Source organism: Lycium ferocissimum, chromosome 8 (genome assembly GCF_029784015.1).
Source record: "Lycium ferocissimum isolate CSIRO_LF1 chromosome 8, AGI_CSIRO_Lferr_CH_V1, whole genome shotgun sequence".
NCBI lineage: Eukaryota > Viridiplantae > Streptophyta > Magnoliopsida > Solanales > Solanaceae > Lycium > Lycium ferocissimum.
In genome coordinates, this window is record NC_081349.1 from 9,599,544 (window position 1) to 9,625,604 (window position 26,061).

The 26,061-nt window shown below is 33.9% G+C and overlaps 1 protein-coding gene and 2 long non-coding RNA genes across 4 annotated transcripts; 2 read left to right on the forward strand and 1 right to left on the reverse strand.

Annotated features, from left to right (window-relative positions):
- Positions 1–215: 215 nt before the first annotated feature.
- On the forward strand, positions 216–4,262 carry LOC132067185 (uncharacterized). Of its 2 annotated transcripts, XR_009417083.1 has the most exons (3): positions 216–2,724; positions 3,048–4,002; positions 4,116–4,262. It is a non-coding gene; the product is annotated as an uncharacterized LOC132067185 (long non-coding RNA). The 2 variants fall into 2 exon arrangements; XR_009417082.1 differs by having other exon boundaries at positions 216–4,002.
- A 5,423-nt stretch (positions 4,263–9,685) lies between these two features.
- Positions 9,686–14,031, reverse strand: LOC132067187 (uncharacterized). Its single transcript, XM_059460341.1, has 15 exons — positions 13,799–14,031; positions 13,520–13,664; positions 13,307–13,418; positions 13,100–13,222; positions 12,190–12,294; positions 11,999–12,082; positions 11,726–11,841; positions 11,525–11,626; positions 11,328–11,441; positions 11,146–11,202; positions 11,002–11,068; positions 10,856–10,909; positions 10,687–10,761; positions 10,506–10,541; positions 9,686–10,148 (listed from the first exon to the last, which is right to left on the reverse strand). The coding sequence occupies exons 2-15, from the start codon at positions 13,537–13,539 to the stop codon at positions 10,017–10,019; spliced, it is 1,197 nt and encodes a 398-aa protein (XP_059316324.1). The 5' UTR covers positions 13,540–13,664; positions 13,799–14,031; the 3' UTR covers positions 9,686–10,016.
- On the forward strand, positions 11,504–12,785 carry LOC132067189 (uncharacterized). The gene is made up of 2 exons (XR_009417084.1): positions 11,504–11,637; positions 12,181–12,785. It is a non-coding gene; the product is annotated as an uncharacterized LOC132067189 (long non-coding RNA).
- Positions 14,032–26,061: the final 12,030 nt, after the last annotated feature.

Consider the following 26,061-nt stretch of genomic DNA (forward strand, 5'->3'; position numbering starts at 1 on the left):
CGAGGGCCTTTCGAAAACAGCCATCCTACCTTGATAAGAGTAAAGTCTGCGTACACTCTACCCTCTCCAAACTCCACGTTGTGAGATTTCACTGGGCTGTTGTTATTGTTGTTGTTGGGAGTTTGTAAGGATGAACAGGGGCACAATTGTTATTTTCATATTTCATTTGGGGCAAAATTGAAACTAAAGTCACTTGCTATGTATATACGATTCTTTCATTCTTCACATAGATTCTAGAATATACTCGATCTAGAGATCTCTCTCGCTTCCCTTTCTCTGCTTCTGGCCTCCCTTACTGCTGTTCAATTCTGATCATCGTTCTCAATTTCTCTGCTTTTGTTCGAGTTTGTCTTTGGTGTTTCTGTATTTCTAAGTTAGTATATGATAAGTTTTTCTTCTCTTTTCTCCCGACTTTTCTCCACTCTCTTTTCTTCAATGTTTCAAATTCTTGGAAACAGAACTATAATGGTTGTTATTTTTGTTCCTTTTTAAATTTTTAGGTGTGCGTATCAACAATTGTATGTTATTTGCTCATGTATGTTTGAAAATAGAAATAGATACCTATATGATTTTGGTTATTTGAAATGAATCAAAATCCGGCTTTGCTCGATAATTAAAACTAATTAGTAGCATTTTTCCTCTTCAAAGTTATGAAATTGACAACAAATTATTTGATTTAATTTCAGTGATGTTCTGTTCTTTTTCTCTTTGTTAATCGGTAGGTGACATTCATTTAACTGGGTGTCCAAATCTGGTTGTGCTGGTGGATTTTCAAGGTTCATAGTTCTTATTGAATAATGGTTTGCCTTATATAATGTGTTTCTCTTAGTTTTTTAGCATTCTAAAAAGTATTTTGTTTTCCTCTGCTTTTTCTATTTTCGGCCTGACGAGTACTTTGGGTAATATTCATGTTACTGCTTTAGCATTGCAACATCATTATGCACAAAATGCGTGTAAGCTATATGATTATATGCTTAAAACAACTGAATTAATTTTTTTGGACGCTTTTTTTTTTTTTGGCAGGTCCTACAAAGTACATTTTTTTCCACTTCTAATGGATAGTATTGGTATGTGTATGTGTGGCATTTATGTTGACATATTCTATTTGCTTGCATTTGTATTTCTATTGCACTCTTGCTAATATTGCTCCAACTTTATGGTTTCAAGAAAGATTAGATATTTAAATCATAAGAGTATTCGGAAAAGAAATGATCAGAGTCCAAGACACTGCAAAAGAAAGTGATGTTTGGTTTATGCCTTTAACGTTTGACTTAATGTCTTTCTTTCAAATTTTACATGTATTCTCTCCATTAAAATTGGAATGTGATATTCCGTTTATGCCTTTAGCGATGGAGACTATTCAGTTCTAGGTGGCTTTTTGATTTTTGCTATGTTTCCTCCCTCTCTTTGACATTGCTTATGGTAGTTATAGCTATAACTTTATTAACACATAGATATATGTAGTAGGAATTTCTTCACAGTATTGGTTGTTTCCATGTATACAATACATTTTTCCTTATGTACTTGCGTGTAATATCAGGTTCATATAAACGAATTTTAGTGGTTCTGGGATTCCGCACTGTACACATCCAAGATGTTTGATCGTATGCGTGAAAACCACTAACCAAATTTGTTGTGTTTCCCTTTCAGCATATTTACCAAAACATTCTACTCCATCAATCAATAACTCAAAAGGTATGTTATTATATCTTCCGAAATGCAAAAAGACCAAATTTCAATGGTCTGGGATACTTGGATCTTGTGCTTTTTGTTTATGAAGCTAAAAGTTTGGTCTATCTAAGAAATTCAAGCTTTGAAAAATTATTTCTTGGTTGGAGTAGTGATGCATCTGCAGTTTTCCTAATATTCAGTTCTTGACGTATCTGAATCAGCAGCTCTTTTAAAAATTAACCTTACAATAACGTCTGTGCTTATTCAAGTAATAACGAATTTACTTGAATGATCTTTTCCTCTTCATATAGGTTGTTTAGCTTGCACCTACAGTAATATAAACATTTACAATATAATTACAATATGAGATACGTGGTCGAACATATGTTAGTCCCCTGCATATTGAGATATTAAATTACTACTAATTGAGTTGAGAGCACCTGATTGTGGTAAAGAGAAGTCATAGGACGGACAAACTATGTTTTTAGCAGCTTTTATTCTGGGGTATTCATTGTAGGAGAACCTTTTCTTACCTTGTACGAAATACAATTTTATTTTTCCAATGGAGATTTATCTATAGATCTTTACCACGTAGGTGCTTATTGATATTCTAAATGATCATATTTCAGTGCAAGGTTTCAAGTTTCAAATTTGACCTTTTCATTCATTTTGTGTTTAGGAAGTTACTTAGAATTCAATTGCTTTCTTTTAACTGGCCATAAATGCTAACATTGCAGAAACATTGGGAATTTTCCTTTGTTGCTCAACTTTTGTATGACTTACCATGGTTTAGCCAGCCACTAATTAATATAATAAATATTTTGTTTATACTTGCATTTCTATCCTTAATGTATTCAGATGTTTCTTTGTATATATAAAATTACTTTACACTGCTTTCTTTCTTAAATAAACGAAGATGCGAGATTTTCTAAGAATTTTGCTTCGATGAGGACGCTAAGGAAAAAAAAGAAGGCATTTCAGCACTTTAATGCTTCTGTTATAACTGTTAAAGTGGTCCCGAGGAGAATTATTATTATCCTATCCACACATATTGTGGTGGTATAGAAAAATCACGCAAAAAAAGCCATCTTCCCTCTTTGTGTTTGTATTTGTTATACACCTACTCTTAGAAGCATTTAGGCTTTATATAGACTTTACATTTTCACTTTCATTCCGTGTATCTTTTCTTTGATTTGGTGTGTGTGTTTTGATGTTTGAGCTTTTGTGGATTTGATCTGCTGTTTTAGGTGGTGCAATATTGTTGAAAATTTAGGTCTTACTTCAAATTCTTAGAGATTGAGAGAGACTTCACAGGTTTCCAAATTGTATTTCTTATGAAAGTTTTTGGTCCCTTAAAGTTCTAGATTTATTGGCAGAATAATGCACTACTTTCTTTCAAGTAATTTAATATCTTGAGGGAATGTTATGTTCTGCTAAGATTTTGTCAAACATCAATATATATATAAGGAACATCTTATGTTGCAAAATGTCTTGCCTATGCTCAAACAAAGCAACTATCTAATATCTGGGTTTATGGAACTTTAGTTTTAGTAATTGTGGCCTGTCTCTGCATATGGCTATCTCTATAGATTCTAGCATCGGGCTCTTTGTTTGCTAAGTTTCCTTTCTCATTGATAGCAAGTAACAAAAGTTGTAGTCTTTATGTCCATTCATGTGATTACATAACTGGAATATGGATCATTGTCTATTTGGTTTTCTCACCATCAATTCATGTAAAGAGAAACACTGTAAATTGCTTCTATGAAATGGTTCAGTAGGTAAGTTTATTCTTCAAGAGTACCATCCCTGATTGGTCTTGAAAGATGAATTCTTTAGTATTGGTATGAAATAGGCATGAATAGAATATAGGTTACAGAAAATTCCACCAATTGATTCCAAGTTGTTTGCAGTTGAGGTGAAATTTATTTGAACTACATTAAGAATCTTTGTTGGGTTGCCTGTAGTTAATTGTTATGTCTTTTGAGACCAATTTTGGTCCTTGAGTAGTCTGTCACTTTTTTTTCTTTATCTAAATTGAATTGTACGAAATTATGATTTATCTCTGTAGCATGTAGTATGTTAGTCTGAAGAAGTTCTGTATTACTATAGAGGATAAAATCCAGGAATTTGTCGATAACCATTTCTATTAAACTAGCTGCTTTAGCATCTTTCTAGCCTGCATATTCGTGGAACTCAATCTCATTTAGGAAACCTGATCTCTATCTTTCAGCAACTGAATGGGAAGTCGATGAAAGTCAATTATGTCAAAACGCACACCACTACTATGACCCTGCGGCGCGAAAATAAAAACCCTCATCCTTTATTCAACTGGTAAGTGTTCTTACAAGATCTTACACCTATATTATATCAAGATGTTTATTAAATGTTTTCATGAGCTGATATATTACATTTTTTACTTTTTCATTGAAGGCTGAATCTTGAAGATGGAAAATAAATGCCTCTTGAAGTGCAAGAAAGGTATGTGCTAATGTATTTTTGGTCAAAACAACATAAGGTTGTTTAGAAGGAAGTGACAAAAAAACTGGAGAGGAATCCCCAAAATCAATTGTAGTAATCTTATTTTTCCGCAATTGACTATTACTTTTGTTTCCGTCTGCTTTATATCTACTGCCACTACACTATTACTTTAAACTTATTTCTCTCTAAATTATCATACTTAAACTTGTGTTAACTGTTGGTAACATGAGCTCAAACAGGTAGTGTTGGGCCCGTGCTCAGCACGGCCTTCCCAATCTAGTTCCTTTAGAAAAGATAGCAAGTAAGGATTTGAAATTGGCTTGCTGCTTTTTTCCTGTTCATTTTTATTATTGTTATCCTTGTGTTCAAAAAAATATGCTCGAAACAGAAAAAACGTTAGAATTATTAAGTTCCAAGCCCAATAGAAAATTGTGTTTCGATCAGGAATTTAATCCATTCACAATTATCCCAAGGTTTGAATTAATTTCTCTCGTGATAGAACGAACACTATTCTGCAAAACTGGCAATATTCGAACTTGTAGAATTGCAGCGAACTCAACAAATAATAGTGAACCACACTGACACTTACTTTTTCTTTTGAAAAATGATGCACATAAGCAATTCTTAGAGTATGTTTCTATATTTGAAACGAGGCAAAGTCTTTGAAAATCTATAGCCAACAATTGAAGCTAATTGGTAAATAGTGACATCTGTTCGTAAAGAAGGTGTCTATTTAGTCAGGAATTTTAAATTCGAAAGTGGCTGCTGGGACCGCGAATTTAATTTAAAATTTGGTTTAAAAAATTTATCAATCAATGCTAAAACTGAGCCAAGCGACAAGTCGCTGTGAGGGCACTCTCTTCTCAACTTTTTAAGAGCTAAAAGAAGGAGTCCGGAGCCAAAATGACATTTTTTTGCGGCCATTAGTTCAAAATAGGCTCCCTTTTTTTTTTTATACCACAATGGGTATTTCGTTGGATAACCAACGAAATACCCACACAACACTGTTCGGTGCCTCACTAATAAGTGCATTTTTTTTTTTTTTGCATTTCGTGAACCTTTTAACGAAATTGGTTTTTTTTTTTTTTTTTTTTTATATTTCGTGAATTTGAACGAAACTAATTGAATTTTTTTTTTTTTGTATTTCGTGAATTAATTCACGAAATATAAGTTTTTTTTGTATTTCGTGAATTAATTCACGAAATATAAGTGTTTTTTTTTTGTATTTCGTGAATTAATTTACGAAATATAAGTGTTTTTTTTTGCATTTCGTGAATAAAAAAACGAAATATGGAAAATATAATTTTTATTTCGTTCATCTAAAAACGAAATTGGAATATATATTTTGCATTTCGTTGGTAGATCAACGAAATAGGATAAAATATTTTTTTTTATTTCGTTGATATACCAACGAAATAGGAAATTATAATTTTTTTTTTTTGCATTTCGTGTATTAGAAAACGAAATAGGATAAATTTTTTTTTATTTCGTTTGTATAAAAAAATAGGAAAATAATTTTATTTTCATTTCGTTTATATAAAAACGAAATAGGAATATAATTTTATTTTCATTTCGTTTATATAAAAATGAAATAGAAATATATATATATATATATATGTGTGTGTGTGTGTGTGTGTGTGTGTGTATTTTATTTTTTTATTTCATTTTATATACCAATGAAATAGGATGAATATATATATTTTTTTATTTCATTTATATAAAAACGAAATCGGAAAATAATTTATTTTTTTCGTTTATATACCAACGAAATGTTTTGTTCTATTTCGTAGGTATATAACGAACCACCCCCCCCCCCCTCCCCTTTTACCGTTTTTCTCGCTCTCTCCATATCGCTATGGTTTTAATTTTATTTTTTTGTTCATTTCTGTTGGTTCAATCAGTTTTAGACGAGCATTGAATAGTTTTCAAAATAATATCGTTTACATTTCGTGACTTAATTTGCGAAATTTTTTACTTTTCTCCGTTTATAAATATTGTCCTATCTATATTTGCCAACCTTATTTTTTGCAACACTTAGTATTTTTTTTCATACTTTGACCAATGATTAGTCGTGTGTCAAGATTCCGAAACGTCAATATTTTATATAGAATCTGATATTTTTTTCTGTGTACAATAATGTGCCCAGACATCGTGATATGTTTTGTTTGGAAACTTTAGGGTGTTTTATTTTTTAAGATTTTGATTTAAGCTTGTTATTTTTTAATCAAGATATAACTTTATTTTGAATATAAATATAATTCTAAAAAATATAGGGAGAAAAACTAGTTGTAAAGTCGTCAAACTTTAGATGGTCATAACTTTGCGCTCGGACGTCCGTTTTACGCGTTTTTTTTTTGAACTTGCGTATTTTTTCGAGATCTATGCAGACAAACTGTCGCAAGGCGGTTTGGCCGAGTCGATTTTTAAAAAAACATCTTTTATCCCATTCAATTTTAATTTTTTTCCAAATTGGTGTGAAATTTTCAGTTTTATTTACTTATAAGATGATGATACGCAATAGATTTCAACGTAAAAATTTCGGGGTAATGTAGCTGTGAATGTCAATTTCACTTCTGCGGTTTCAATTTTTGAAAATAAAGCTGACTAATTTTCTCGACATATAAAGTTGACTAAAATAACCTTATAGTCAAACACTAAGTTTTTTCAAACAAAACTTACTTCGGGCACCTTTTCAACCCGTAAAATGACGATCCGAACGTCTACGTATCCTTGAGGTATTGGGCCTATTTCATTGGTATATGAATGATATATATATATATATATATATATATATATATATATATATATATATATATATATATATTCCTATTTCGTTGGTATATCAACGAAATAAAAAAAAATTATCCTATTTCGTTGATCTACCAACGAAATGCAAAATATATATATATATATATATATATATATATATATATATATATATATATATATATATATATTCCAATTTCGTTTTTAGATGAACGAAATAAAAAAAAATTCATATATATTTTTCAATTTCGTTTTTAGATGAAATAAAAAAAAATTGTATTTTCCATATTTCGTTTTTTTATTCACGAAATACAAAACAAAATCATTTATATGAATTAATTCACGAAATGCAAAAAAAAAAAATTAATTTCACGAAAATGCAAAAATAAAAAAAAAAAAAAATTAAACAAGTTTTGTTCAAATTCACGAAATATAAAAAATAAAAAATAAAAAACCTATTTCGTTCTAAGATTCACGAAATGCAAAAAAAAAAAAAAAAAAAAATATTTGTTGCATTTCGCTACACTTGTAGCAAAATGCAACTTATCAGTGAAGCACAGGAACAGTAACCAACGAAATACCCATTGTGGTATAAAAAAAAAAAAGGCAGCCTATTTTGGATTAATGGCTGCAAAAATATGCCATTTTGGCTCCAGTGCATCTATAAGCACACTAATCTACCTTTTTACATTCAATATGAATCTAGGGGTGTACAAAGTAAATCGATAAATCGCATCAAACCGATAAATCAAGTCAAATCGAGAAAAAAATTTGATTAATGGTTTGGTTTGACTTGGTTTGGTGTTAGAAAAAAAAATTCGACTGTAATTGGTTTGGTTTTGTTTTAACTAAAAAAAGTCAAATCGAACCGAACAAAATCAACCTGACATTACATGTATTCAATTTTTAAAACATTTTATACATAAAAATATTTATTTGTAAAGTAATTTATAAATATTTTTTAAATTTTTTCGTAATTTTTTTATCTATTATCATATTATTCAAGTTTGAACTTAGAATTTTGAATGTCAATAAGTTTTATATCCTATGGATGTTAGTAACTCAAATAAAGTCCAAATCAAAACCAACTCAACACTAATCCTAACAAAAGAAATTCAATTTACCACTAAGAATGACAATAATGTTGGATATCTATTATTTAGCTTTGCATAATTGATTTATAGAGTAAAAATACATAACTTAAGTTTTTTTCTTTGTCATGTAAGTAATACTTATTTTAGCATGATTTAGTATTTTTAGATTATGGTCATTTTTTTTATGGCTTGTTAATTAGCAATATTTATTTTAACTGATTATATTAGCTTTTGTTGAATATTTTAATACAATGTCATCACTCTTCTCACATTTTGTGTTATTTTCTTAAGAAACACCTTAATCATATAATTGTATCTTACTAGGACTAAAGAAATATTTGAAGTAAAAGTTACATGTTTTGTATCAAGACTATTCCCAAAAAAAACCCTGAAAAATCCGAGAAAACCAAACAACCCGAAAAACCCGAGAAAACCGAACAATCCGAGAAAATTCGAGATTGAAAAACCCGAATTTTATTGGTTTGGTTTGGTGTATAAATTTTAAAACCCGATGCAATTAGTTTGGTTTGGTGTTTAAAAAATTCGAACCAACCCAGTCCATGTACACCCCTAAAAGTTCCTTTGTACAGAAGAGCTTTGTTCAAATTTGTTTGCCGTCCATTTTCCAATTTACGCTACACCTCAGTTTTAAATCCCATCTTTAAAACCCAACATTCACCAGTTCACTAGACATGTTTTTTATTTTTATGTTTTATTAGCATGCATGTATGAAGGAGTTAGAGTCAAGAGATCTCTGACTGAAATTTATCATTAAGTAAATCCAGTAAGTTTCAAAATCTTTGGTGAAGCTCGGAAAAATTAGTGCTCATTTGATGCTTTTTGGTATTTATGTGAATAATACCAATATTAACATTGTTATATGCTTTTTGTTCTAGATGTTATTTAAGAGTTAGATTAGTACGTATAAGACAAGTTCGTTCACCATCTTTATATGATCTATAATTTTGTACGTTCTATCTTGCGACAAGTTCATATAAAACCCGTAACGGTTATTCCAATTGAAAATGGCAACAAAGTCTCTTCCACTATGTTTGATTTTGAGATTACTTTGAATATTTGCACTTTATCTGAATTAATTCAACTACAATAACTTTTATTATCTCACTTGGTTGGCAATCTTTAACAGTATCCTGAATGTATGGTTGAAAAATGATGCTCGAAAGACGAGAATCAAAAGTTATTTCAGCTTCGAATATCTATTGAAGATATATTTTTTACATTATATATATATATATATATATATATATATATATATATATATATATAGATAGATAGATAGATAGATAGATAGATAGATAGACAGTGCTGACCCGCCACTAATCCTGCCCCATTTAAGTATTTCAAAGAATAAGTTTTGTCCCGCCCTGCCTTGCTTCACCACATTTAAATGTTTCCCAGCGCCACCCCACTACTGCCCTATATATAATCGGACCTATCTAATTTGGAATTGACCCATCGGTTGATATTACTAATATAGTTCAAATCAAGGGTAATAATGTTAAGCTCAACGTCGGACTGTTCACTTTAAATACATTGTCTGATGAAAGAACTATTTAAGAGGGGGAAAGTACGCCAGGAATGTGACTATGTAAGGTAGGATTTGAGGATTTCTCAGTTTCAAACCTCTTCAATTAGTATGGAGTCTAGAAAGTAACAACCACAAATTACTTGGATTGCTTACTAAAAAATGGGGCATTCACTTTTAACTCTTTTTCTTTGCCTTTATTCATTGAACCACCCTATGTAGTACGCCTGTAGAGAATTATAGGGCAGTACACCTTTAATGACTGGTGATATCACCGATGTTTTCTTAAACTTATTTAGATAAGTACATTTGTAATCATGTAATACTCTATTGAAGAAGCTCTATTATGTTCTTCAATTTAAAAGAATTGATGTATCTTAAAATAATATGACTACTATAGGCAAAATTGCCAAGACTGTGTATCATCAACTTGACCATGTTGACTTAATAAGATGTGAAATTTAAGGATCAATTCCATTTGACCTGTAAGTGAAATTGGAAGGATCAATTCCATTTGACTTGTAATAGGCTCTCTCTGCATCTTCTGCCCTATTTTGAAACATTTTCCATTCCTTTTCACATCTCTCTCTCACCTGCCACAACAAACACAAGCTCAATTAATCACATAGCAATTCACCTGATTCAAGTTTTAAAGTGGAAAAGGATGAAATACAAGTAGCTAAAAGGAAAAAAGTGAACTGTCAATGGATTGGATGCTACTAAAAACTATATGCTCAAAGTGTTCAAAGAAGAATGTCTAGTTAGTATATCTTTCTGTCATCTAGTATAATATATCTTTGGCAACTGTTCTTTAAGGTTAAGAAGCATGTGCAGTATATCTTTGGCGACTGTTCTTCCAACTAGAACTCGACCCTCACCCCTCTTTCCCGGAGAGGGGGAGGTAAAGTAGTGTTACTGCTATATGACTAATGTAACAAAGAATTACTTACCCCTCGCCATGCAGCCTTCCCATCTTTTGCTTGCCCCTGTATAGAACATATAAGGAAACGATTAAAGGTTGATTTAGGTTTGTCATGCTTTTTTCAGCGTTTTCCAATAGCGAGTGTTGGATCCACTTTTACCAATTAACATGTTACATTCAATAGTTGGCTACATTCTCTTCATTGTTACCTCATTTCCAAGGGAAGGGACAGTTTGATGAATAATCCATTGAGCATCTACAACTCCAATTTTCTCATGAGCAGGCTTCAAAATAGAAAGTACACTTAGTGCCTTCAAATAATTCGGTATGTGAAAGAAAGTAGCCAAGAGATCGAATTCATTGATAAGCTGAACTTACCTCGACACATTTATGAAGCGCAAAGTCAAGTCCCCAACCATGGATCAAGTCATTCTACAAGTGACAAAACAAACAGAGTCAATATCAACAAAGCACAAAGTCTACGACCTTCTCCGTGTTTAATGTGCAAGGTTTTTAAAAGATACCTGAATCATATGCCACACACAACGCCATGCATCTCGGGAAAAGACGGGAGCCATGATCTCTACGAATCTGAAAACAGAGAAGTGATGTGGTAAGGACCAACTTAACAACTGAAACAAAATAACAAACAGGAGAGCTATTCATACGCTGCACATGGAGGCAAATGAGGATCTGAGCACCCGCCTGGGTTCTCTTTGGTAAACCTGATCAGATAAATCAAGAATAAGGAAGAATAAACAGAGAGAAAACGTCAAGAAGTAGATAATTAAAAGGATGAGAGCAAACAGGACTCGTGCATAAATAATATCATGGGGTTCCTGGCTCTTACGTGTGAACTTCACCATCATCTCTTCTAATTGTCATTGGCCATGTTGTTCCTTTCCTCGGATCCAAACCTGGCTGTGAAATATCCAAACCATGCTTCTTGACAAGTTTAATGTACCTGGATTTTGACGGACAAATTCAGAAAGACTAAGATATTGGATCTAATCAGCTGTTAATCACAGGAAACTTCAGAATACTTACTCCGTGGCATCAAAATGCTCAACTCCTAGGTCTTCATCCCAGATAAAAATATAGTCATATGCGGCAACAATGTCGGGATGCAGAAACCTTTTCGCGTACCACCTTATAAAGAGGTAAGGTTCTTGTCACTAACATGGTTTAAAGAACCACTTAAAGTTGATTAGAATTCCAGTCTAAAACTACTTTTATCATATTACTTACCATTTTGTTTGTTTCCTAGCACTCACGTGGATGGCTCGTTTTGACCACTCGAATTCATCCCATTCAGTTGTCTTACCATCATAGTGAAAAAGAAGAATTGTGAAATCGTTTGAGAACTGCACAAGGAAAATGGTCAGGATGAGGCGGATTGAGTAATATATATATATATATATATATATATATATATATATATATATATATATATATATATATATATATATGAGAGAGAGAGAGAGAGAAGGAGGAACCTATATTGGCAAAAAACTGATATACCTTCTTTATAGCAGCATCAATGTTATGCTTCTGCTTAACACCAACGGTAAATGTTACCAGATATTTTGGCTTGCCTTCTAGGTCCTGCAGATAAAATATGATAAGAAGTTGCCTCTTCCCAATTTTTATTCTGGATTTTGTAAGTAAACGTCTTCATTCTTAAGGTTTGCCAATTGAAACAGAACACTTACCTCACTGGGATTTCCCCACAATCTCCGGAGATAGTAGTCGGACTCAGAAGAAACGATATCTGGAGGTAATCTTTCTGCCCCTCTTGGGTTTGATGGGACCCAAATCTGCTCAGAACAAGGATGACTATCAGATAAAAATGTGATTTTATCTTAGCTTGTATAATCTCAAAAATGTGTCTGCTGTTTACCTGTAATTAAATATGATGCAAAAGCATCTATCGCGAGTGCAACTTAAAAGTTACATTGAAAAAAAAAGGTTGGAAGATTATTATCAGTTCCTACGAATGATAGGCTAGAATCTGGAATGTTTATGACCGCCCCCAGGGCTTTGGTCTATCTCTAACAATGTAGTGCATGATGTGTGGTTAGACGCACGTCATTGGTTCGAACAGAGTGCCACTGGCCCTCGGGAATTTCCTGGTTATCAAAAACAAATACTGCTGATAACCATATATTCTGCTCGAGCAGGGATCTATTGAAAAGCATCGATCTATCACTCAATGTGCATACTTTGTGTCTTGTGTTGATGGAAAATAGCAAGAATAAGTTTCTTCTGTATTCTTGGAAGGATGCATATCGAAGATTGGTGTTTGCACAAGTGTTCATATTTCATGATTAGAAACTCCAGTATTTTATATGTTTGGTGATACGCAGGAGTAGCGAGTATCTGAGCTATACATTTTCATTACTTAAAATTGATCCTGCTCTACTTGCTATATTTAACACTCAAGAACATGACGAATTAACATTTCTGTAAAATCATCACTTCTGGAAGAACTGCAGAGAGAAGGTGCGCTAGAATAAATATTTTAAGCAATTGCATGAAAATAATACTCCTACTGTTTGCCAAAGCCCAAAATTGTTTAGACCTTCAAATCAATTTTCTGCAGGCAAGGAAGGAAGGATATACCTTCAATTGATCTGCAGCATTCTGATTTTTGATTGACGAATCTGTTTGATTTTGGAATGAAACGATATTATTTTTGTCTCTACCAATTGGGAAGCTGCTTACAAAACTGGCTGTTATATTTAGCTGCCAAATTAAAACCAAAAGAATTTGTTTTATTGTACATATGAAATTATATGATTGTATGAGAATGGAGGGCGTTATCCATACCTTGGTTAATGAGCTAGTAGGAAATGAAATTCCAATGAATAAGCCAAACATGACTCCACAACCTATAGAGACAATAAGCCTCATAGTTTCAGCTGACTTTAAGGAATTGGAACTGCAAAACATGCTTCAAGAGTTAGACAAACTACTATGGAACAGACAACAACATGATCACAAACTTGGTATGATCACAAGAAAGGCTGCAATTTAACGAACCTGCGTCCATAGTCCTTCATGTTAAATACAGTATCTGAATCGATAAGTACAACCAAAGTAGATAAAGAAGCTTTACTGCACCCCAAGTAAGTTTATTAGCAACCACCTTTCAGTAGGGAGCGAACATAACAATGGCATGAAGAACCTAAAAAGAAAAAGAAAAAAGAGTGACAAGCTTTTTTTGTCATTTGAATATTAAAAAGGAAAGCATGCTAATGAGCCTCACTTCTTTTTCTTTCACAGATACAAAAACTTGGCTTCAAATTAGAAATTAATTACCTTGCCTCAAGCTCTTAGCATATCATAGTGCGCTAGATTGCCTCAAATTGATTTTTATACTAGACAACTCGATATTCAAAGTCAAGAAGACATCTCCCGCATCCATACTCAAAGAGTGCCTCGTTTAACTTTACGATCCACAAGCAAACATATTTAATTGTCATTGCAAGTTCCCATCAATACAAGACACAAAAGAACATAGCTAAAAAATAAAAATACTCTTGCCAGCTAAACAAATATAACCATAAACACACACAAAGATTAAACCTTTTACAATACACAAGCAACTAGAAAATTGGCCATGTACCTCGCTTTTGACTATTGCAAGTTAAACAACCGTTCCCCCATAGGTTAAGCACTACGCTAATATCATTTGCTTAATTCTCACTACAATATTATGGATATATTCCTACTAAATCTTATTACAATATTATGCATATATTCCTACAAAATCTCAATTACGAATTTAAAAATTGTGTCTAGTATCTAAAGTTAAACTGACAAAACTGATTCTTCATTTTTTCTATTGTTTGCTAACTACCATAGCAATAAAAGTTACTGTATCAATAACTACATTTTAGCCACAATAAAAAGAATACATGGGCGGTCTCCTAAACTTGTTAATACTTTCTTATTATATTTGAAACACAAAATGATAGTCAATGCGAAAAAATGTAGTGTGTAACTCACACGTGAATGTTCTGGTGGATGGACGAATGAAAACGATGACATGTGGCACTTGGGACCAAGTTATTAATTTTTAAAAAAATTTAATGGACCAAAATCATTAAAAAATGGATTTTGAGTAAAACGACAAAAAAAGAAATAGTAAACCTATTTCACTAATCAAAAAAAAAAAAAAAAAACATTTCAAAAGAAAGAACCGAACCCCCTGTCCCGCCACCCGACCAGCCCACCCAACCCCCTTTCGTCTTCTCCCCAACTCCTTCCCCCAAACTCGATTTTCAAAATTCCACTGGAACTCCATCGAAGAAGAAAAGTAGAACTTAGAGAACTAGAATAGTAATTGAAATAGAAGAGTAGAACAGAAATGAACTATTTCCTGTGTCTCAAAATAAGTCTCACCTTGGCAAAAATCACGCTCATTAACGAATTAATTAATAAATATAATGTGGAGTTTATTAAATTACTGTTATTTATTAGAGATGTTTTTTGAGAATTTAACAACATTAAAGAAGACTACTTTTTAATGCTAAGAATATAGTTGGAAACACATGTCAATTTTTGTCTTGAATTCCTAAGGTGATACTTATTTCGGGACTTTTTTATGGTTTTTTTTTTTCTTTTGCAAAGTTGACACTTATTTTGGGACGAAAGAAGTAGTTAGAAAGTAAAAAATCAAAAGAGGAGAAAAAATAAAATGAAGCAGACGTGACAGTTGGTGGACTCGTCTCCCGGATTCTCAAACTGATACTGAAAATGTGTAAACTGTGGAGAGTTTTTTGTGCACTGTGTGTGTGTGATGACAGTATAGTGTATGTGAATGAAAAGTGTATGAGTGTAGGGGTTTATGAAGAGGGGAATTTGAGAAGACAACTACTAAGCCCGGGCCCAAACATGAAATATAAAAATAATTATATTTTAATTAAAGAGTATAATTTGTATCGTATTTTCTTTGTCGAATAATTAATATGATTTAGTGGCATGTTAAATATGTATTATTGATATGTCTTCATAGTTACCAAAGTTTCATAGCTACCTAATTAGATAAATTTTAAACAAAAGTTTATTTATGAAGGAAAAAGTTTGGTAGGAGAATTAGTAAATCCCGAAGAGACACAAGTGACTCGCCATTATGTAAAGTAATATAAGTTAAATTATGTAAATTAACTACAATTCGGTGGTTCAGTTGGTTGAGCATAGGATTTTCATAATGGAGGTCGAAATCCCCTGTCTACGACACCATGGGATTTGCCTTCTGGAGAGCTCGTCGCCCCGAGCTTGCCTAGTGCGGGTTATCTCTCCTATGTGATTTTCGGTCTACTCACAGGAAGAGGGGTTTACCCTGTGCGCACCTAGCGGTTGCGGGTTCCCTTATCATAAAAAAAAAAAAAAAATTGATTTTTCTTTTATGGATATGTGAGTATATAATCTCTTTATTTATAAAAATTGATTTTTTTTGTACTTATTGAGTTTAATTTTACTCATGATAATTCATGTTGCAAGAGTTTATGCTAGTTAAATTTGGTGATTTAAGCTTAGTTTTAGGCGAAATTAAGGAAAAAAACTAAAATCATCCAATGAACCTCAAGAATCAATTTAGTTTTCATATATAGTTTATGCTTAACGATATTAATTCTTACTTAAATTGCAATTTATAGTACTTTTTGTATAAGTGTTATATATCTAAATTTAAATGTTAAAATATTAAGTTGATCTAATTCTATTTAGCTTCAAAGTTTAGTCAAATGGATACTTGAAAAATAAAAAAACGCCATATAAATTGAAATGGAGAGAGAGTAATTAGTAAGATATAATAAATGTTCGAGTTGAAAACGAAAATATGGCTCCAAAGTTGTCTAAATTTTACCTATAGATATTATGACAAATAATGTAAAGGGTAATCTAATATTTTTTTGGGTCCATATTATATGGTGTTTTAGCTTGGACAAACCCCCTAAAAATTCACTTACTCCTAAAAAAAAAGAGTGTTTTCACTAAATTACGCTTAATTAATACCTATTTAATATGAGTTATCGGTTATATCAAAATTCACTTACCCAAATAAGAATACTTTTATAAAAAATGTAATATCTTCTTAATTATATAAATAAATTATCTTTCTCGGACTAACTATAAAAGTTAAAAATATCATATAATATAAATGGAAACAATAAAAGATTCATAAAAAGTACTGACAATATTACGAAAAAGATCATGAGTGCAAATGCCAATAGGCAGCCACAACCCACGTGTACAATAGCAGAATGAACAATTACATTGTAATGCCACTGTGAGACGGCAAATTTTTGTCATCCTTATTTATACAGAGAACCGCTGCGATTTTGGATACTGCAGGCGGGTCAAGGTTGAACAGGTTATGCGTAAGATGAGCAGGGGGAGAGTGGCAGGGCCAGATGAAATCTTGGTAGAATTTTCGAAGAATGCCGGCAGAGGAGGCTTGGAGTGTCTTACACAGTTGTTGAATGTTATTTTTAGGACGTTGAAGATGCCTGAAAAGTGGAGATGGAGCACGATGATCCATTGTACAAGAACAAGGGGATATCAAGAACTACAACAACTATAGGGTTATCAAGCTGTTGAGCCATACGATGAAAGTTTAGGAGAGAGTGGTGGAAGCAAGGATGAGGAAGATAGTATCTATTTCGAAGAACCAGTTCGGATTCATGACGAGGCGTTCGACCATAGAAGCCATTCACCTTGTGAGGAGGTTGGTGGAGCAGTATAGGGATAAGAATAAAGACTTGCACATGGTATTTGTTAACTTAGAAAAAGCTTACGATAAAGTCCCAAGAGAGGTCTTTGTGGAGATGTCTGGAAGCTAGAGGTGCCCCTATAGCTTACATTAGAGCGATTTAAGGACATGTATAATGAAGCCAATACCGGGGTGAGGATGGTTGGAGGTAACTCAAAACTCTTCACAGTCACGATGGGCCTGCATCGAGGGTCCGCTCTTTGCCTCTTTTTTGTTTGCTTTGGCGATGGAGAGGTGTTGTGGTGCATGTTGTTTGCAGATGACATTGTGCTTATTGACGAGTAGCAGAGCGGTGTTAACGTGAGATTGGAGGTTTGGAGACAGACCCTAGAGTCGAAAGGTTTCAAGTTGAGCAGGACTAAGACAGAGTACTTAGAGTGCAAGTTCAGTGATGTGATTCAGGTAGAGGACGAGGAAGTATAGCTAGATACTCAGATCATCCTGAAGAAAGAAAGTTTCAAGTACCTGCGATCGATTATCTAAGGGAATGGTGAGATTGATGATGATGTCACACATTATATTGGAGCGGGATGGATGAAATAGAAGCTTGCATCGGTGGTGTTGTGCGATAAGAAGGTGCCGCCTATACTAAAGGGAAAGTTTCACAAAGTGGTGGTTAGACCGACTATGTTGTATGGGACGGAATGCTGGCCAGTTAAGAAAGCTCATGTCCAGAAAATGAAGGTAGCAGAGATGCGGAAGTTGAGATGAATGTGCGGGCATACCAAGAGAGATAAGATTCGGGACAAGGTGGGTGCGGCCCCAGTGGTGGATAAGGTGCGGGAAGGGAGGTTGAGATGGTTCGGCCATGTGCAGCGGAGATGCGTTGATGCACCAGTGAGGAGGTGTGAGAGGCTGGTAGTGGTGGGCCCCAAGAGAGAGAGGGGGAGGCCAAAGAAGGCCTGAGGAGAGGTGATGTGGTAGGATATGACGCTACTTCAGCTTACCGAGGACATGACCGTGATAGGAGGGTGTGGAGGTCGAGTATCAGGACAGAGGTCTAGTAGGGGGCCGTGAGGATTTCTTTTCCGTATTAGGAGTATTATTATCTTTGTGCACTCGTTGATTTTTTTTTTTAGATCTCTCATATAGCGTGCTTGTTTCTTTCTTTAACGTCATTTATCTTATTATATGTTGTTATTACTGTCTATTATTATTATTGTCTTGACACCCTTTTCTTGAGCCAAGGGTCTATCGGAAACAATCTTCTTACCTCCCAGGGTAAGGGTAAGGTCTGCGTACACTCTACCTTCCCCAGATCTCACCATGTGAGAATATACTGGGTATATTGTTGTTGCTGTTACTTATATATAATGGCAAAGTAAAGTAATACAAACCCCTTTTTCGGCCAATCCCAGTAGTTATAAGGAAATATGTGCAGGGATCAATCGTTACTTGACACATTTCAAGTTAATTTATAAATCTTTTTAATTTGTTATTTCTCCCGTTTGATTCCTTTTCTTCCTTTTTCTTTTCTTTTCCTTTTCGTTTCTCCCTTTCTTCTTCACCTCAACATTGAATCAAACTTAAAAAAAAAAAAATAGAAAGAAAACAATAACATTGCTTTTTTCAAACAAATCGAGCAATTAATTCAACAGAGCCAAACGGTAAAACATAAAAATCATGATTTAAAAATATTTCTTCCTCACTACTATTGAACTCCACTAAAATAATCAGAAAGAAAGAGAAAACAGAAAACAAAATGAAGAAGAACATTGATGGATGCAGAAGAGATCTTGAGTTACAGAGGAAGAAATAGAAATGGTAATGGGGAAAAAGACGTAAATGTAAAAACATATAAAGTGGAAGAAAATGTAGTACTCCTTTGAAACAAAACAAAAAATAAATAAATTACTTTTGCTCGTCTCACGCTCTTTTGGTCAATACACTACACTCTCCATGCCGCGTGGCCCATAAGGGGGGTAATTCGTCCATTCTGAACAAAAATGAAGGGGACACAGGACTCTTGCAAAATTTGGGAACCCAAGACTTTTCTAACCCAAAAATAATTTTTTGGAACCAAACTAATCCATTAAAAAAAAAAAAAATCTAAATAGACTTTAAGCACAGATTATGTGTGTAAAAGGACCAAAGTGTATATTTACACTTTAGTCCTTTCACGCGTATTCTGTGCGTGAAGTGCCTTTCCCCCCAACCCCAATATTCATTCTTTGGAAACCAAACTCAAAATTAAATTTTTTTTTTCATACTTTGACCGAAAATTAGTGACGTTTCAAAATACCGGAATATAAATATTTTATATAGAACTTAATATTTTTTTTTTAGTACAATAATATCGACTCATTACATCAAGTATACATATACATTTAGATCGTCGTTTTAGAGGTTGTAAAGTGCTCCGAAGTAAGTTTGAATTTTTTTTATACATATACATATAGGGTTCTAATTAATGTAGGACGTCGCACGAGTTATTATTAATCAACAATAAATACTAAAATAACTAATTATCATTAAAAAAATAATACCTAAAAATATATATAATATTAAAATAAAATGTACATTTTATTTACAAAAATACAATCTCCTAAGGCCTAAGAATCCTCCTAACCCCACCACCCTCACTATCATCAGGATCCTCTCTCCTCCTCTTAATGACATGATGATTTATGGCATGATCATCCTTTCTTCCCTTCTTCAGGCCCTGGGTGAAAATATGCTTCCCCTGGGAGACGGCGGCGGTCTCCACCTGAGTTGCCTCAGGAGATGACTCAATCGGAGGAGACTGGACCACAGGAGCAGAAGAATGAACCTGAAATAACATATAAATAATTTAATTTAGATTTATCATAAACTAAACATGAAATAACATATAAACAATTATTTAATAAATTATTTCTTTGTAAAAAAATAAACTCGTGTGTCGACGGCCTCGAGATGGCATTCGGGTCGAGGACTCCTTAGCCTGGCTCCTCAACGGTCTCACGAGCGCTACCGGGCTGTGGGCGGGAGGTAGAGACGGGTCAATCGAACAAAGTGAGACGGGTCCACAGGCGCAGAAGAATGAGCCTATAATACATGTAAATAATTTAGTTTAGATTAATAAAATAATTAATTAATACATTATTTTATTGTAAAAAATAAAGTTGCGTGTCGACAGGCTCCTGAGATGGCATGTGAGAGAGCTCCTGAGCAGCCCGCGGAGTCGGAGATGCACATGGTGCCGTAGGCCTGGCTGTAGGACGAAGAAAGTAGTCATCGAAAATAATATTCATGTCTATGTCCTCATTTCCGCCTCCCATATGTAGATCACCAATCGGCTTTTTTGTGGAAATGATGACCAAGGATCATAATGTGGGACCATCTCGGCGTATATCCAGTCTCGTGAAGTCGACGGCACGGAAGAAGAAGTCGACGGGATATCCGTAGTCGACGGAACTCGACGGGCTATATCGTCGGGCTCATCTACTAGACCTGCGCGGCCCGACCACGCTTTGCCGCCCGGATCACCTGCGCCGGCCCGACCACCTCATCGGCCGGCCACGCCATCACCCCCACCACACAAGGAACACCTCTGGTATATCTCATCTACACGATTCCACTCACTCATGCGTGTCATTACCGGTGTCGGTAAGATGAACTATCCGTCTTTGCATATATCGCTATCCGGGTCGGTGGACTCGTAAGGGAATGCTCTCATGGCGTATCATCGAGTCGTGATGTTGCGTACGTTTGCAAATTTTAAGAATTGAATAAATTCGTAAAGTAATACATAATAAAACGACGATTGAAGAAACTTTACAGTGCCTCATACGCTCCTGAGAGTGATGTAAATCCTCGGCCATCAGGACGCGGCGTCGAGGGGTTGGCAATCAAGGAGCGAGTGATATGCATGTACCACGTCATGTACTCGCCGGACCGGAGTGTCATGTCCGACCGCCGCTAGAGTCGTCATCCTCGCGTTCCATGTATCGACTTCCTGGTGCATACGCGCCCGCCATGCCGCACTGTCGATCGAACGCTCGTCCCTGGTGTAGTGGGTGTGCTCCCAACGTGTAGCCTCGGGTATGTTTTGCATATGCCCAAACTGCCGTAATACGCAATCGGGTGCGTGATGCTCAACGATGTCCATATGGATCAATGGACACCGTGCAGTCCACATGTGCTCACCAGCCCTACAAAATGCCGGCAGCTGACCCAAAATCTGATCATACGACGTCCATATGAAATCCTATAAAAGGAATTCAACTAGTTAACAATAAAAGACTAACAAAAATAACAAACTAATGTTAAATAAAAAAAACTTGCCTCGGGCGCTGTCATGCGGTCTAACTGATCCCTAAATAGGAGAATGACATGGTGCGTCTCCACACCTCTGGTACGGCCTCGCGACTATCTCCGCGCGTATGGCATATCCTCAGCGACATAGTCATCGGGAGGGTGAGCCGCTATGGGGCCGAAAAGGTCTCGACCTAGTCCACACCCATATCCGTCATAATCATCAAAAAAATTATTTATCAGTCGTCATTTCGAAAAAATATATTTAGTGTTTTATCTACACACACTTAAATATATTACTTGAAGAAGAGGGCTAAATGCAGCGACCTCAAGCCTCTCTCCCATAGAGGCTCGATCAAATCCTCTGTACATGTAAGCCAGGACAGCGGCGCCCCAACTATAACATCCCAGCTGGTATAGGTCCTCAATAAAGAGCAGATACCTAATGCACATATCCGCACCCGACGTGTTCGGGAACATGATGCCCTCGAATATGATGAGAAGATATAAACGAGCACGTCGATCAACATCAGCCTGAGGCGTCGCCTCGTCAATTGGACCCTGCAGATCTACGAGGCGCAAGTGAGCATGGAGGGAGGACCGCAACAACCGACACCGTCCACGCATATCCCTCTGCAGAGGCTCTAAACCAGTGAGCCTAGCCAACTCTTGGCGATACGGCAGCATCTCCGGAGGCTCCACTCTATACAATGCCTGTCCATCAATCTCTAGACCATAAATCACCTCGACATCCTGTAGGGTGATGGTAGCCTCGCCAGTGCAGAGATGAAATGTATGGGTCTCCGGTCGCCAGCGCTCAATCATGGCCGTCACTAGAGCCCTATCGTGCATAAGCCGACCAACCTCGATGCATCGGTAGGTACCGCCCCGATGTAGTATATCTATGACACAGGGATGTGGGGGAATAGCCTCTAGAATATCCTATGCTGACTCCCCCGAACGGGTACAAACCACTCTACTGAGGAGGATCTTTGGTGCATCCCATACATCCGGGACTATGCTCACGTAGATAAAGTACCTCGTTGTCGAAGGGTCCCGGCTCCATAGTGGTGTCCTAACTATTTTAGGCATTTTAAATTAATCATTAATACATGAAGTAAAGATTAAAGTGGTATATTTTTTACGCATTTTAAATTGATCATTATTTTTTTAATTAATCTCTAATACGTAGTATTAGTTATGTAATCTTTTACCGAGAAATTATACAAAGGATTGAATCCTAAACTAAGGATTTTCAATTTCTAATTAGCAAATAAATAAATTAACAATTAAAGATATAAAGATTAATAATTGACAAATCAAAAAATTAACAATTAGCTAGCAAAAAATTAGCATATAATTAATAAATAAACAATTAACTAACTAATCAAATAATAAAAAATTAATTAGCATATAATTATTAAATAAAGCGAAAAACTAGTAAATTACTAAATAAAGATTAATAATTAACAAATCAAAAAAATTAACAATTAGCTAGAAAACAATTAGCATATAATTAATAAATAAACAATTAACTAACTAATCAAATAATAAAAATTAATTAGCATATAATTATTAAATAAAGCGAGAAACTAGTAAATTACTAAATAAACAATTGGCTTAACAAAAACTAAATAAATAATTAGCTAGTCTAACAATTGAAATAACTAATCTAACAATTACCAAATACTAAATAAACAATTAATAAACAATTAACAAATTAACAACAACTAAACCAAAAATAAAAAAAAATAAAAAAAAACGGGCTGAAAACGCTTGACCCTTTTGCGCACAAAAAAAGTGCGTAAAAGTTTTTTTTTTTTGTCCATATTGACACAATAGTAATGCTTAGGTTAATAAATAAACAATTAACAACAAATGAACAAAAAAAAAAATTAAAAAAAAATGAAAAAAAAACATTTTCGACTCTTTTGCACCCAAAAAAAGTGCGTAAAAGTTTTTTTTTGTCCATATTCACACAATAATAATGCTTAGGTTAATAATGTAATAGAAAAATCGTAGTGAAATACATAGATTGAAGCTTTGATTTTGAGTTTTTGAATTGAATTATATCCGCTTATTGCGAAAGAAACTTATTCCTGAACAATATACCACTTTTGGGTTGGAAATCAATAAGAAAACGATGTTTTTGATTGCGTGGGACCTTGGAAAGGGACCTTTAATGGCTGATTTTCATTTTTTTTTTGAATTAGAGGGGGACCAGTGAGGAAGAAGAAGGGGCCGATATATTCGACCTCTTTTACGCACAGATTCTGTGCGTAAAAGGACTTAAGTGTAAAACTACACTTTGGTCCTTTTACGCACATAATCTATGCGTAAAGCCTATTTAGGTTCTTTTTTTTCTTTAATGAGTTATTTTGGTTTCAAAAATTTATTTTTGGGTTACAAAAGTCTTGAGCCCCAAAATTTGGGCGTCTCTTTGAAAATGTAGAACTAGTTTGAGGGGACTTCATGTATTTTCTCATTTTTAGTCGTACTCGTAACTTAATAATAAATACTATAGCCATGAATTTACTTTAAGATAAGAAATTTGGTTAATCGTTAGTTTTTACCACATGTTAGAATTTAGGTACGCTTCAACTTCAACATTTAAAATAGATATGCCCCTCGTTAAAAAAGTGGTACATATATACCCTTACTGTTACACAAATAATGTAAATATACCTTGTTCGCTGATAGAATTTTTAATAAAAAAATTATTTAGCTTATTTTTTAATTTACATGAGTCGAATTATTACGTATACTTTTTAAATGTCAAAACGATTCTCAGATTAAATAATACAAGAGAAGAATGAGAAATTATTTTTTAATCTCAAAATTTTAAGATTGTTAAATAAAACTATTCACTTTTATACAATATGGTAGGATATTCTTTTGGTAATTTTTCATTCTTGATCTGGAAAGAGTATAAACGACTATCATAAATTAAGAGTTATTTTTAATATTGTAATCTTTTTGGAAACTATTGGGCTTATGATATTTAAAAATGGTATCAAAATAGAATATCTTTTTACAAAAAATTGAATAGATGAAATAAAAAAATTCTTCTTTTTGGTTCGATGAGTAATTTCCAATACTAGTAATACTAAATAAAATGGATCAAGATAATTTGTAGCTCTACAGAAAATGAGACTTAAAATATAAAAAGAAAAAGATTATAAGAAAAGAACGGATATGGAATTTGAATTTTAAATATAATGCTATTGCTTAAATTTTTAATTATTTAGAAGAAAGAGTACATGTTATAATTCATATTAACCAAAGATCGTTTTTGACATTTTAAAAATATATGCAAAAAAAGAAAATTATGTGTGTTTTAGAAGAAGTCAAGAAGATCTGATCAAGTATGCAAGATGTGGATTCGTCATTCAAGAGATTCATCATAGGGGAAATAGGAACATACAATTGTATAACAGCTTAGTTTGTTAAATTTTTATTTTTTAGCAAATTGTATAGGCAATGTGGTAGATGAGGCAGAGTAGTAAAGTAGACAGTAGTTAACTGAGATATAGCCATGGTCTCAGGTTTTCCTTTGAACTTGTAATGATCACTTTGGTAATAAAAGTTTCAGTTAAACAATTTTTTTTTTGTTTATTGTTGTTGTATAGTGCTGACTCGCCACGTATCCTGCCTCATTTAAATTTTTCAAAAAGAAAGTTTTACCTCGCTGTGCCTTGCTTCGCCAAGTTTAAATGTTTCCCAGCCCCGTCCCACTAACGTGCCACTACTCACTACTGCCCTATATATAACCAAACCTATATTATTAAAATATGGCAAAATATTGTAGAGACATTCCAAATATGGCAGAATATATCTAAACCTTACTTGTAGAATACTGTAGGAAATCTACATTAATTGTGGGTATTTTATTTCCGTTTGCTTCTTGCTTTCTTGTGTATAATAGAAATGCAGTTTCTTGTATTTACATGATGAAAAGAAACATTCATTCTCTCCAGGCGCACTCTTGTTTATCTTTCTCTGCTTCTCACATGGTATCTGAGCCTCGTCGAATTGTTTGAATCCATATTCACTCTTTTTTTTTTCTTGTGTTATTTTGTTGATAACACTTACTGTTTCATCACTTTGCTGGGTCTCTCTTTGTTTTTCTCTCTCTTTGTTGACGACAATTTATTGAGAGAATATCGTGGACAAGAAGGATATTTCTCAACATATTTCTGTTAGGGGTGGGCGTTCGGTTCTTCAGTTCGGATTTTTCAAACATCAGTTTAGTTTCGATTTTTTTAAAGTGGATACCGAAAATCGAACTGAATTAGTTCGGTTCGGTTTGGTTTTTTTAAGTTCGGTTGGATTTCAATTTTTTAATTTGATTTTTCCGGTATGGGCTATTTTTCTGCTTGTAGAATAGACTTCATTTTTAATAGAAATGAGCTACTTTATTTTTTTAAATTCAAAACAGGCTATTTCAATTCATTGGGACTAGCTTTTCTCCATCTCTAGCTTCCAAGTAACGTCTGTTTGAGTCAATTGAAATTGTAAAGCTGATAGATCAACATTTCCCTCACTCGCTATCACCTTGTCAAGTCACTAA

Coding starts and splice junctions, on each gene's coding strand:
- LOC132067187 (XM_059460341.1), bottom strand. CDS start 13,539: ATGAAGGACTATGGACGCAG. Junction 11,203..11,327: donor GATGATGGTGAAGTTCACAC/GTAAGAGCCAGG, acceptor TTATCTGATCAG/GTTTACCAAAGAGAACCCAG. Junction 10,149..10,505: donor GGAAGGCTGCATGGCGAGGG/GTAAGTAATTCT, acceptor TTGTTGTGGCAG/GTGAGAGAGAGATGTGAAAA.